The sequence below is a fragment of the Vulpes vulpes genome, chromosome 16 (assembly GCF_048418805.1).
Source record: "Vulpes vulpes isolate BD-2025 chromosome 16, VulVul3, whole genome shotgun sequence".
Classification (NCBI taxonomy): domain Eukaryota; kingdom Metazoa; phylum Chordata; class Mammalia; order Carnivora; family Canidae; genus Vulpes; species Vulpes vulpes.
This window is the reverse complement of record NC_132795.1, coordinates 13115824-13128271: the sequence shown is the minus strand read 5'-3', so window position 1 is coordinate 13128271 and position 12448 is coordinate 13115824. Positions and strand designations below refer to the sequence as shown.

Genomic DNA, 12448 nt, shown 5'->3' with positions numbered 1-12448 from the left:
TTTCTCCTTCTCTTAACCACACAGCCGACTCTTAATTGGAGGTCTTTCCCAGAATAAGGGTTTATTAACAGAGACAAATTTTATCTGAGTGACCCATCTGTATGGTAAGGCAAACATCTAATTACCAAACATCTGCTCTTCTTATCACCCTGTGAAGTGCATTCCTTTCCTCTGAAATCCCTACCCCAAACGCGTTCTCCTTAGTTTAGAATGACATATACACTTCATTTTGCCCATCTTTGGAATTTCCATGTCTGTGTGGATTCTCCATACTTAAACTTATTAAATTTGATTTTCTGCTGTTAATCTGACTCATGTTAATTGATTCTTAATCCAGCTAGGACTTCTAAGGGAACAGGACTTGTTGCTCCTCGACATTGTGGAGGCTAAGCAGATTTTAAACAATGATCTTTTATTGGGAAAGGGAAAAGTAGAATTTTGTCTTCTTTTTCCCTACTATCTACAAATGTTTTATGGCTCCTTTAGTGCTGGCTTTCTTCATTCCAATCACAAGACAATCACTCAGGGTAAATGGCTTTGCTTTGTGTCTTGGATTCCACCTCTAGATTTCTCTAATAACCATGTTAAAATTGAGACGAAAAGCACAGGTGAAGACAAGGAAAATACTAATTCACTTTCCATGTGTTAGTCTTACCTAGTATTTCCACTTAAATTTTTTATTTATGAAATATATCAATGTCCCAATCTATGCATTTTTGTAATTTTAGATAAATAATATGAATTATTATATTTTTACATATTATATTTTATTACATGACTGAATGTCCCCTTTATTCACCTATAATGTGTTTTACGAAGTACCATTAGGTATATATCCCATGTAGGAGAGGCATACATATTTCTACACTACAATACAGGGCCTCAGGCCAAAAGAGGGAAAGAGAGGTAATTTGTGCCAGAATTGTTCTCCTAACATCGTCTGAACTTCACTAGATTATAATTTACTTCCTTGCATTTCGAGTGAGGAGGTTTTGTTTTTCATGGACATTTGAGTCAAAATTCTGCTAAGCCCCAAGTACATGTACTTCCCTAAAATGTAGATCATTATATGGTTTGCCATAGTGATGTTTTTCAGTGACTCAAAAATACGAAGGACAATTTTAGCTTCAATTTAGAATATTTTAGTTCCTTTTATCTGTATTGTTTGAAACTATCATTTTGTGAAACTTTGGAAAATCAGCCATTTCTCACTCTCAAGATTGACATTTTCAAGAAACCAATCTTCTTTAGAGAGGCGCTTGGGGGAAACACCTTGGTCTTCTCCTGGTTGGTTTTAGTATTATACATTCCTATGGTCATAAATCGTAAATCCTACAGATGACTAAAATAGTATGTGACTTGGAGAGAAATTGAAACTAAATTGAAACTACTTTTTATATGCAATTTGATACAGACCTGAGAGAAAGTAATATGTTCTGCATAAATTACTTCCATTATGAACTTCTCTGGCTGTTTATAATGTGTCCCAACTGCACACAGTTAAGCCAGACTCTGATGTCCCCAGTACAACCATGACAGCATCACATTTTTTAGGAAGAATACAATGTATTAGCTGGGATATACTATTTCCAGGGACATGTTCTATAATTTCATCTTTGATGTGTGCATTCCACTGATGAAATGCTGTATCATTTACATAGAACAGCTAATTACTAAAGCTGTAAACTTGATTCATTTCTTAGATCTAAGCCTCTCTATCCATAGAGAAAATTTTGATGCTTATGATCCTCTCTTGGAATAATCATCATGAAATTATCATTATGCTTTGACATTTAACACTCCCTGAGTAACGTGTATTTCTTTTCTTGCACCATTTTTTTCTCACAATCTCGGGTTACTGAATAAAAATGAGACAAGTGGACTGCCTCAATTTCATTTTCTCTGCCCAATTATTTTCAAAATATTTTATAACCTACTTCCTTTTAGCGTTCTAGAAGCAATAAACTCATTACAAATATCAAATGTAAAACAAAGAAGCATGCAAGATACATCCCTTTTCATGTTCAAACCATTTTACATCAACTAACTTCTTTTCTCTACCTTAATGGGAGGTAGGTGGTAAGTATTAACCTCCCTTTACGGCCAAGGGAACTGAGGTAACATTTAGATGTCAATGAAGAAACCATTCCAAAGAAAGCTTTGCTTGGTATCTGGGAGAAACTTGTTTCTACTTCTGTGCATATGGTGATTGAATACTCATTCCAATTTAAGGCACATGCTAAAATGTATAATTAATAAGGAGATGTCACTTCAAACATGCCAGCAACATAGTCTGGATTGCTTATCAGAATTTATTGCGTTGTTACTGCAAATAATTTTCCATCTTCATAGAAAGGTCACATATATATAAAAATAATGCATATTGATCTTTTGAACTTGACATTAAAGAGAACAAGAACATTTAAAAAGCATCTGTTTGGGGACTCTTTATGGAATTTTGTACTGTGTATCCCAAGTGGTGTAATTATGATATAATTACATCCTTATTTCATAAAAACTTTGATAAACTCCATTTGGGAATCACTGATTTTTCTTCCAGCGGAAATATGAGTAAGATTTTTAAAAAATGACAGATACGGCCGTCAACCACATGATGGTTAACTGGTCATTAACATAACAGGGGAAACATCTGATTGTCCATCTTACCACCAGTTTCTCTCCCTATAACTGCAGCTAGATTTTTTAGCTAGCTCATTAAAAAAAAAAAAAAAATGGAGATGAATGAATATAGTCTTTCTTTTTCCTGGACAGTTGCTGACTGTGGATTCCTCTGTGGAATATTTTACTCCAAAAACTATTTGTAGATGACTCTCCTTTTGCAAAGGCAAAGCAGAAATTACCTGTTAACCAAATAAGCACATTGGCATCATCCACAGGATTACAATGTTCTCTGGGGCACGATACATTTCCTTTTTTTTTCACCTCCCATTCCCATTATAAATACCTATTATACATGCATGCAGAATGAAAATGGATCATGGGCCCATGACACTATTTTCAGCCTCACCCAACACTGAAGTACCACTGTCAGGAATCATTTTTGCATATAAAAGACACACATACACAGTAATTTGGGAGGAGCAGGTGGTGGTTTTTATCAGTCGTGCAATACGAGTGCAGCTATTCAATTAAGTTTCTGAATTCTACTGATAGCCTAATTATGTTGCTGGTCTTTTAAATCTAAAATCTTTTCTTAAAGAACATTTAATTGTCTACCTGTGTGACTATTCATTTACTCAGTAGTCACAGAGACTTCAGGCTGCAAACATGTGTTGAATGTGCCCCTTCACCCAAATGGATTCTGTGTCTGATGTGTTTGGTATCTGTCCATCTTATTTTCATTTAAATCAGAATTTTAACAAAGGTGTTCCCATCCATGTGATAGAGTTGTTTGTGTTTGTTTGTCACCACCTTTTCCCTTCCCCTTGGAAAAAAAAAAATTGAGATTAGAATACGACACCTTTAACCTTTTGGTGGCTTCCAAACCAGGGGTGTGATCGAACCAATGTTTTGCTGAATGATAGATACAGCATCAGTGACTAAAAACAAAATCTCAATTTTGGCAGCTTGGGGCTACACAGCCTCATCCTCCCTCCCAAACCCTTGAAATCTCCCATCCCAGAGATCCTTTTCCCATCCTTCCTTCAAAGATAATGGTATCTTTGAAGTGACTGTTTCATAGAAGTGATTTTGGCTAACACCCACCAGAGGACGGTCACCTGTACTCTCTCTGGGGCGCACTAACACTGTTGATGCTTGACAGGGTGGCAAGTGTACAGAGTGAACCTGGCCAGCAGAATCTCCTCATTCAGCAGCCGCTGGGGAGGAAGAGGGGCCTGAGGCAGGTAAGCAGACCTAGAAAGGGTGGGAGAGTCATCTTATGAAACAGAAGCTCTATCTAACTTGTAATTCCTATGTATATGAAAATCATATTTTTGCCTTCTCCCCACCTGAAATAATCAGTACAGATCAACTTTATAAACGTAAGTACTTGGGAAAGCAGGGAATTTTTAGCTTCTAGTTTAACTTCTTAGTAAAGCTGATTACTTAATAACATAAGCAGGCTATACTTCCATTTGTTCCCTATCTAGAAACCTTCTTTCCCAACCAAAGTTACTGAGCCAGAAAGATTTGTTATAAAGTTGATGTAAGACCTGTTTCTGTACAGAGGCATAGACACAGTTGTCCTTTCTTCATTGCAAGATCAATGATTCAGGTTAAACTTGAAATCAAAGTAAAGATCATCTTTACACATGTCCTCAGGTGGGGTCCCTTTACTCTCTACATACAAATTTATTTTTATTTTTATTTTTTTTATGATAGTCACAGAGAGAGAGAGAGAGAGAGGCAGAGACACAGGCAGAGGGAGAAGCAGGCTCCATGCACCGGGAGCCTGATGTGGGATTCGATCCCAGGTCTCCAGGATCGCGCCCTGGGCCAAAGGCAGTCGCCAAACCGCTGTGCCACCCAGGGATCCCCTCTACATACAAATTTAAATGAGCCTTTGTACAGTTGCTTTGATTGGAGCTTCCCAATATTGATTTGGATTGCAGATGCTTTCTCAGGATCTGAAATTTTTTCATCAACCTCCCCTTGAGAGTTAGCGTGTATTTAACTACAAGTTTTATTTTATTTTTAAAGATTTTATTTATTTATTCATGAGAGACACGGGGGGTGGGGTGCAGAGACACAGGCAGAGGGAGAAGCAGGCTCCATGCAGGGAGCCCGAGGTGGAACTTGATCCCGAGTCCCCAGGATCATGCCCTGGGCCGAAGGTGGCTCTAAACCACTGGGCCACCTGGGCTGCCCCTTAACTACAACTTTTAGATGAGCTAAGGCTGATCAATAAGCAATACTTATTTGTTTTGAATCTTGAAACTGTCACATTGACTATTTTAAAATATGTCAATTAATGTCCTTGGACTACATAAAGAACTAATGATCGGGAGGTGGAAATGGTTAAAGGGGGGGGGATGCCAGGTTCAAATAATCATCCCATATGCCAAAAGAGGTTTATTTTACTGGCTAGAAATACAAGCATCCACAGAAACCCATACAGGAAAGAATACACCATAGTCAGAATCCTCTGAGCACAGAGTTTCCTCCCAGGCAGTTAGAGCCCTCTTGCTAGCTTTATTTTGCCTATTCTCTTCAGCTAAGACGTCCTCTACTGTCACGTCAGAAGACGCAGACTGAACCCAAAAACCGCCATGGGGCCCGGCTGTCAACCACACGCAGGAGTATTCAACCTAAGACGAAGCCGGCTGGTGAGGCCTCCCATGTCCCTTCTGACTATCCCATTGACACGATGCCAGGCAACGCAGTTGGGAAGGTCTGCAGCCCCTGAGCTCATGCTCAGGATAAGGGAAGAATTTCCCAGAATGTTTGAGTGCCTTTTCTTCTTTTCACCTTTCCTACCTATCGCTATCCCATGTGCCTAGGGAAATGGAACAATCCAAGGTAAACCACAAATGCTAGGAGATTTGATTCTAGAAGGTTGTGTTTTCTTTACCCAACCCAGGAACTGAGTTTGTTATGTGTCTTACTGAAGACAAAGAAATGATGAATGATAGGGACTTCTCAGTCTTGTTGGTAGCTGTTATGAGTGACGACTACGTTCACCTAATGCTCCATGGAGGTCTGGTTTTAAGACATTTATGTAATAATGATTTTTTTTCTGCCCAAGGCCTACTCTTTATAAGAAAGGAGGTGAAATCAAACAAAACATGTACATAATAGTCCAATATACTCTTATTTATTTAATAAGCCAGCAGTGTCTTTACGAAGAAAAGCCAGGAAACCATGGTTAAAGCAAATGATTTAGCACTGACGATATATTTTTTCCCTATTTACTGCTTTACTTCTGACCTACAGCAGATCAGAAACGTTCTGTGACCTTCATTGAGGCTCAGCCGGAACCAGCAGCTGCCCCACCAGAAACACTTCTGACCACAGGCCAGTTACAAGGCTGCAGCCCAGCCCCATCTAAGAAGCCAGAAGGAATGGGCAAACCAGTCCTCACGTCTTCCCCTGCCATTGTAGTTGCTGATCTTCACAGCCTGTCTCCCAGGCAGGTGAGGGCTCTAAAGAAACAGGCAAGGCTTGCCCCCTGCATCCTTACCTATAGGACAACATGGATACCATATTGTTAAGTCTGAATCTGTAACATTTTGTTACCCAGACAGGCAATGGTCCTGTTGTCATGAACAAGATCGTCCATATAACGTATGTGGTCAGGAATACATCTACTTAAGAAGGAATAAGAGAAACCTTGGTATTCTTTGTTGTGAAAAACCTAAGAGAAAAATATTTCACAACGGAAATAACCATTGAAAACCACTATATGACACCTGGTTGAAAGATAGTTCAATTTAAGAGGAAAATAAAGTGTCTAATTCAGAAGCCTTTGAATAGTCACCTGTATCGCATCAGATGAGAGGAACTCTCTATTCCAATCTTTTCCCTCATTATTTTGATTTTTTTTCCTTCTTTCAGTATTTATAAATGGATTCCCACAGGTCCCGTGTCCTTCCCAGTGGTATTTAAAGAAGGCTAAGGGGCAATGTTATTGCATATGTTTGTATAGTGTTTAATGGTTAACAAGCATGGTAACACCATCATCTCCTCTTATCCTCAGTCTTACCTTGTAGTGTAGGGCATAGAGTGCACTCCTGCTGCAGGTTAGCAAACAGGCTTACAAGGGTGGAAAGGTCCCTATGAGAGCTCCCACGTAGCAAAAGAGAGAGCTGGGACTGGCCATGAGATTCCTTGTTCAGCTTTAGGTGGACAACAACACTTTTAATCCTCTTCCCTCACACCTGTCCTGCCTCTCTATGATGTTATGATCCTTTTGATGACAGAGGGAGCCTCTCCCCACTGAAGAAGGAGAAAAGAAAGAGGACACAGAAGTCCAAGGTGCTCCAGCACACAGCCCCCTCTCTACGCAGCTCTCAGCCCCTGATGAATTCACAGGCCTTGAGACATCCATCCTCCTACAGCATGGAGACACCGTCCTTCACATCAGTGAGGAGCATGGCATGGAGAACCCCCTGCTGTCCAGCCAGTTCGCCCTTACACCCACCGAGCTGGGGGAGACTGACGGAGACCTAGACGAGTCTCATGTTTAATCCTGTGTCTTGTAAGAGTGGCAGGTGTAGACAAGATGTGGGAGGGATCACTTCACTAAAGGTGAATACTTTTGCTTGGGAAAGATGAAAACACAGCACTTTACATCCAACGGGTGACACAAATCTCAGTAGATTTTGCTGCTAATGCGCACGTTGTTTCATAAACATCTTTAAAAAATTGATGGCTAAGATAATTTGGTTGTGTGAAGACCATAAAAACCAGGGAAGAAATAAGAGGAAAGAGCCATTTCACTGCACATTGTTTATGATTCAAGAAGCCTTGAGCAGTTAAAAATATATACTATTATGGAGCTGCTTACCTAGAAATATTAACAAATATGTTCTAAAAAGAGAGTGCAATTTTTGAGATTACTCACATTATACATCTCATGCAAATGTTTATTTTTATAGTTTCAAAAATATTAAATCAGGTGGCTGTATGAGTAGCTATTTACATAAGAAATCAATAAGGAAAATAATAGTTTGAGGAGACTAATAAATAAGCCTGCAGCCATTTTTGCTTTGATCGACAATACAGCCACTTTCAAGAAGAAAAAAAAAATACTATTTTTAAAGCTGTGGATTTTTCAATATTTATTTTTCAACCGTCATTTATCTTGCATGTTGTAAATCAAAATGCTAATGCCCTAAGATCATTCAATTTCACAACCACGTTAGAGAGAAAATATTCTAAACCTACTCAGACGTAATTTTGAATTAAGAACCTAAACAGCCTATACTATGATAAAAACTCAATGTAAATAGAATAGCTAGAAAGAGACGGTATTCCTGCTTCTAGCCATGACCACATCAATGCCAAGATTAGGAGATATTGGAAGATGTGATTACAGTATCCTGTGCCTGCCCTTCAGGGCCTATTTTCAGATATTAAGGTTATTATTAGAATTGGTTCAATAAAATAACTTTATCTCAATGTTAACAATTTTCTTAGGATCCTTTAGACATCTCCGTTGATAAGGAAAAATTATAAAGTGAGCAATCTCTTTATAGACACAGCTTGTGTATTTTTACTTTAACTTGAAGTTTAATTACTTCAAGAGAAGCATAAAACTTAGGAGGCTTGTGAGGCCATATCTAGTGTGTTACTGATCCTGTAGTAGGGCTTGGCATCATATAGTTCAGAACTGAATTTCAAAATTTTAACAGTTTACATTAGGAAACTGTTGCATAACTACTAAGCATTTAAAAACTCATATGTACCTACATTGGTGTGGGGTGTGTGTGTGTGTGTGCGTGTGTGTGCATTTTTCTAGTCCTCCAATTAAAGTTACAGATTTTGATTATATTGCAATGAATTGAAAACACGTTCTGTATGCTTCAACTTCAACTATGTTGGCTATGAAAAGTATGTTTATAGAGAGGAGATCTCAAAGAACTCACCCAAATCACAAAGAAAAATTATTTTTTTGGTTAGAATTGCTTATTAAATAGGGATTGCTTCTGTCATGATTTATACTTTCAAACAGAATTTGGGGTTTTGATCCCATTTACTAAGAGAATGAAAGATATCTGTGAGTTACAGATAATGAACAAAATGAAAAATTTCAAATCTCACATTTGAGAAAATAGAGGGGGGTATGTGGCCTCTTTTAATGTTTTCCAAAATTTTCCGAACATTTACTTAATGCTGAATTAATTCTCAAGTGCAGAAATATACATATAAAGTGGTTTTATGATTCTTTCTAAGCTGATGTATTTTGCCTGTTAAAAATTATGCTGCTCAATTAGTGTTAGAGGCCTTATGTTTGGTAATGACAAGTGTCTGGGCTACATGAGTCTCTATATATGCGTGCACTTTGTTCCAGTTTTTTGATTCTTGATCCAAATTCTCTACGTATAATTGTATCAAGTATTCAAAAAGTAAAGGGGTCAAAGAAGATTGTTGAATATCTGAGAATTCTAAATACCTTTACGTGTATTTAAAAAGTACTAGGCTGTTTTGAACATGATTACGCTGGCGTTGTCTGCCTTTCAGCCTGACTCCTTCACTCTAGTGTCATGGAAGTCTGTCGGAAACTTTTTTAATAAGCTAAGTATTGTTGTACCTTGCAAAAAAGCCTCCACTCTGAGAAACAGGGCCTTAGAGAGTGGGGATGTTTTCATACTGGGACTCCTGAGGTTTTGCAGATATGTGCAGCTGTTCCGTTTAAGGTGCCCTTAAATGTGTAGAATGTAATGTGTTGAATGTTTATGTGTATTGATAAAGTATTTATATGTATGTGCATAAAATTGTCACAAGATGTATTCTCAGGAGTACTGTTACCTGGAGTTTGAAAGAATAACTATTTAAAAAACACATTTGGGGAAGATCAGGAAAAAAGTTCAATATAATTAACAATTTTTTATAATCAAAATATTATTGAGTAGATGACTAAAAATTACTATATATGATAAATACCGATTAGATTATTTCTTAAGCTATGATGCTTAATGATATTTATCTTGTTTAAAGAAAAAGCAAAACAGGCACCTACTTCCCGTGTATAAAAAAATTGGACACAACCAAGAGGGTTGCTTCTTCTGAAATTAACTTTTGAGAGACCTTGGAATAAACATGTATCATCCATGATAGTGGGTATAGATTTATACCACTTGGATTCAATTAAAGCAGTTCAAATCCTGGATACAGCATTTTCTATAGCAAAAATTTTACTTTCATTTTTCAGTATTTGCTGCTTTCTATCAGTCTATTAGATATTTGATTTTTCCAAAAAGGAAACTGAGCTATTGAGGGCACTGGGACAAGTCACTGAGAACCACAGTGTCAAAAGGCATAATTGGGCATGACAGTGGTGAAAGAAAAGAAATATTTGGTGCTTGGGTGTTAGGGCCTGTTGCACAGGCTGGGAATAACTGGCTTGCTATTTCATGCCTGCAAGAGAACGTAAGGCAGGGTGACATCTCCTCCCTTCTTTGATATCTGTCCCTTTAGTCCATAAAGAACATTCTTCACTCTGCTGCCTAGCTCTAAGACTATCTAAGATGAGACTAAGGTGTTTATAGGGACCAACCGGGAAGAAAAGGTCGTAAGTGGAATTACAGTCCAAAATGCAAACTAAATACCCTTCCTCAAGTTATACAGGATACGTTATTAAGTCTCTGGAATTTGCTGCTATCACACCGAGTCATGCTGTTGCCCTGTGACCTCACACTTCCAATTCCATGGCCTTGTCTTGGCAGTGAGTAGAAAGTCCCACTTCCTCATTTACTTTAGTGGGTCTTAACTGCAGCATTTCAGAAACACAGTTTGGTTTGACACTCAGGACAATAAAAACCAAGGGCAGAATGTATTTGGAAAAGCTTAAGACAAATTTACTTATATTATTTCAGGATCATTTAGCATTACAGATCAATGTACCTCCATAATATTTTTCAATAGTCACTGTGACTGCAGGATGAAAATCCTTTATTAGCCATTTTATAGGTAAAAACAAAAGATTGATTACACAGCCAACTTCCCTCAGATGACTTTGAAGTCTGTTATGAATACTGAATGACCAAAGAGCATGGGAAAAAAATGCATATGAATAAATACTGAAACGTTTATGAAAGATATTTATGAAAGATATTAAGACCTCTGTGTTTGAATATGCACATATAATAAAATAAAGCTAAAAACATTTAAGATGCCTGATTCAGTTTCATTTCTCATTTCTCAACATAGGGAATAGGTCAACTCATTGGAGGAAAGTGTTCCTTTTGCATCCCTGGGGTGTGCCCGGGCGTCTCTTCTCAAGCCCCGTGGTCTGCTGGAGGTCACCCTTCAGTTAGACACCTCCAGTTCTTCTCTCCAACCCATCCGAGCTCCATTTTTCTCAAGCTTTCCACCCATATATTTCAAAGTAAAGCAGAATGGGCTTCTGGGTATCCCAGTTTGATTTCTCTGCCCGGATTTGTGACCTGCTGGAATAACTGGCAGATTTCCCGGGAGGAATGGGAAGGAACCGGTTGCCCTCTGAATGTGGCCAGAACCACGTGGCGTCCAAGTCCCCACCAGCTGTCTTGTAATAGTACAAATGTGTACAAATAGTACAAAGTGCCCATTCTCTACCATCTAAGCTATGCTCTTGCTAAATCCCCTTTTTTCCCTCACACGGTTTTATTTCAGCTCGTCCTGACTCAATGACCCTAGACACACTTAAGGAGAGGCACAGATCCTCTCTCTTCCAGATTGAGTTTGGACAGCAAATGTATTAGTTTGTCAGCGAACATGACTGAGAGAGAAAAGCAGACAGTTAGAAGGTTGAGGGCTGGAAGTCAAGAAGGAAAATAGTAATAACCACCCCGATTTGGGGTTTTTTTTTTTTTTTTGGTTAGTATTTTTTATTTCAACTCAAATATATTTCCTATTTCCCTTTTTGAAAAAAATTTTTTTATTGGAGTTCAATTTGCCAACATATAGCCTAACACCCAGTGCTCATCCCATCAAGTGCCCCCCTCAGTGCCCGTCACCCAGTCACCCCCACCCCTGCCCACCTCCCCTTCCAGCACCCTTTGTTCATTTCCCAGAGTTAGGAGTCTCTCATGTTCTGTCTCCCTCACTGATATTTCCCACTCATCCTCTCTCCTTTCCCTTTATTCCCTTTCACTAATTTTTATATTCCCCAAATGAATGAGACCATAGAATGTCCTTCTCCAATGGACTGACTTACTTCACTCAGCATCACACCCTCCAGGTCCATCCACCTCGAAGCAAGTGGTGGCTATTTGTCGTTTCTAATGGCTGAGCAATGTTCCATTGAATACCTAGACCACAGCTTCTCTATCCATCACCTGTCTCACCTGTCGATGGACACCGAGATAACTTGCGAGCAGCACCAGGCCGCACGCGCAGGGCGCCTTACCCCGGATTCACCTGCCAAATCCTTACATCTCCTCAAAGGCTGGGAGGACCCTAGCAGGTGACAAAACAGAAGCAGGGAGCACTGCTAGTCCCGGAAGCGCGAGGCCTCTGCCCCAAGCCTGACTCCTCCACCTTTGGCAGGAGTCTAAGGAGAGAGGCGCGAGCCGAGGGGCTGCTGTTTTGTTCCTTGAAGACAAGCGCAGGAGCTGGAGCGGAGAGCGATGCAGATGCAAACAGGGAAGCACAAAGCGAAGCGAGGGCGTGAGGGCAAGGGGGCCGCGGGGGTGCAAAGCCAGCACTCAACCAGCGGCCCCAGTTCCGCTAGGGCCGCGAACTCCGAGGGGCGGCCTTCCTGAAGGTCAAGGGCAAGAAGGAGGGGCCTGCAGGCAAGGCCCCGCCCCCAGGCCCCTGGGCGGGCGGCCCCGCCCCCCGGGGA

At 39.6% G+C, this 12448-nt stretch overlaps 1 protein-coding gene across 50 annotated transcripts in view; it reads left to right on the top strand.

The window, feature by feature from the left end:
• Positions 1 to 10794, top strand: part of UNC80 (unc-80 homolog, NALCN channel complex subunit) — a 216077-nt gene extending 205283 nt beyond the window's left edge. For 42 of the 50 annotated variants that reach the window (XM_072743067.1, XM_072743044.1, XM_072743042.1 and 39 more), the window contains 4 exons: positions 3785 to 3866; positions 5177 to 5288; positions 5896 to 6095; positions 6882 to 10794. In XM_072743067.1, coding sequence (XP_072599168.1) covers positions 3785 to 3866; positions 5177 to 5288; positions 5896 to 6095; positions 6882 to 7148 — 661 coding nt within the window. In that variant the 3' untranslated portion in view covers positions 7149 to 10794. The remainder of the gene's footprint in view (positions 1 to 3784; positions 3867 to 5176; positions 5289 to 5895; positions 6096 to 6881) is intronic. The other 8 variants (XM_072743068.1, XM_072743057.1, XM_072743047.1 and 5 more) reach the window with 1 other exon arrangement.
• The last annotated feature ends 1654 nt before the right edge of the window (positions 10795 to 12448 follow it).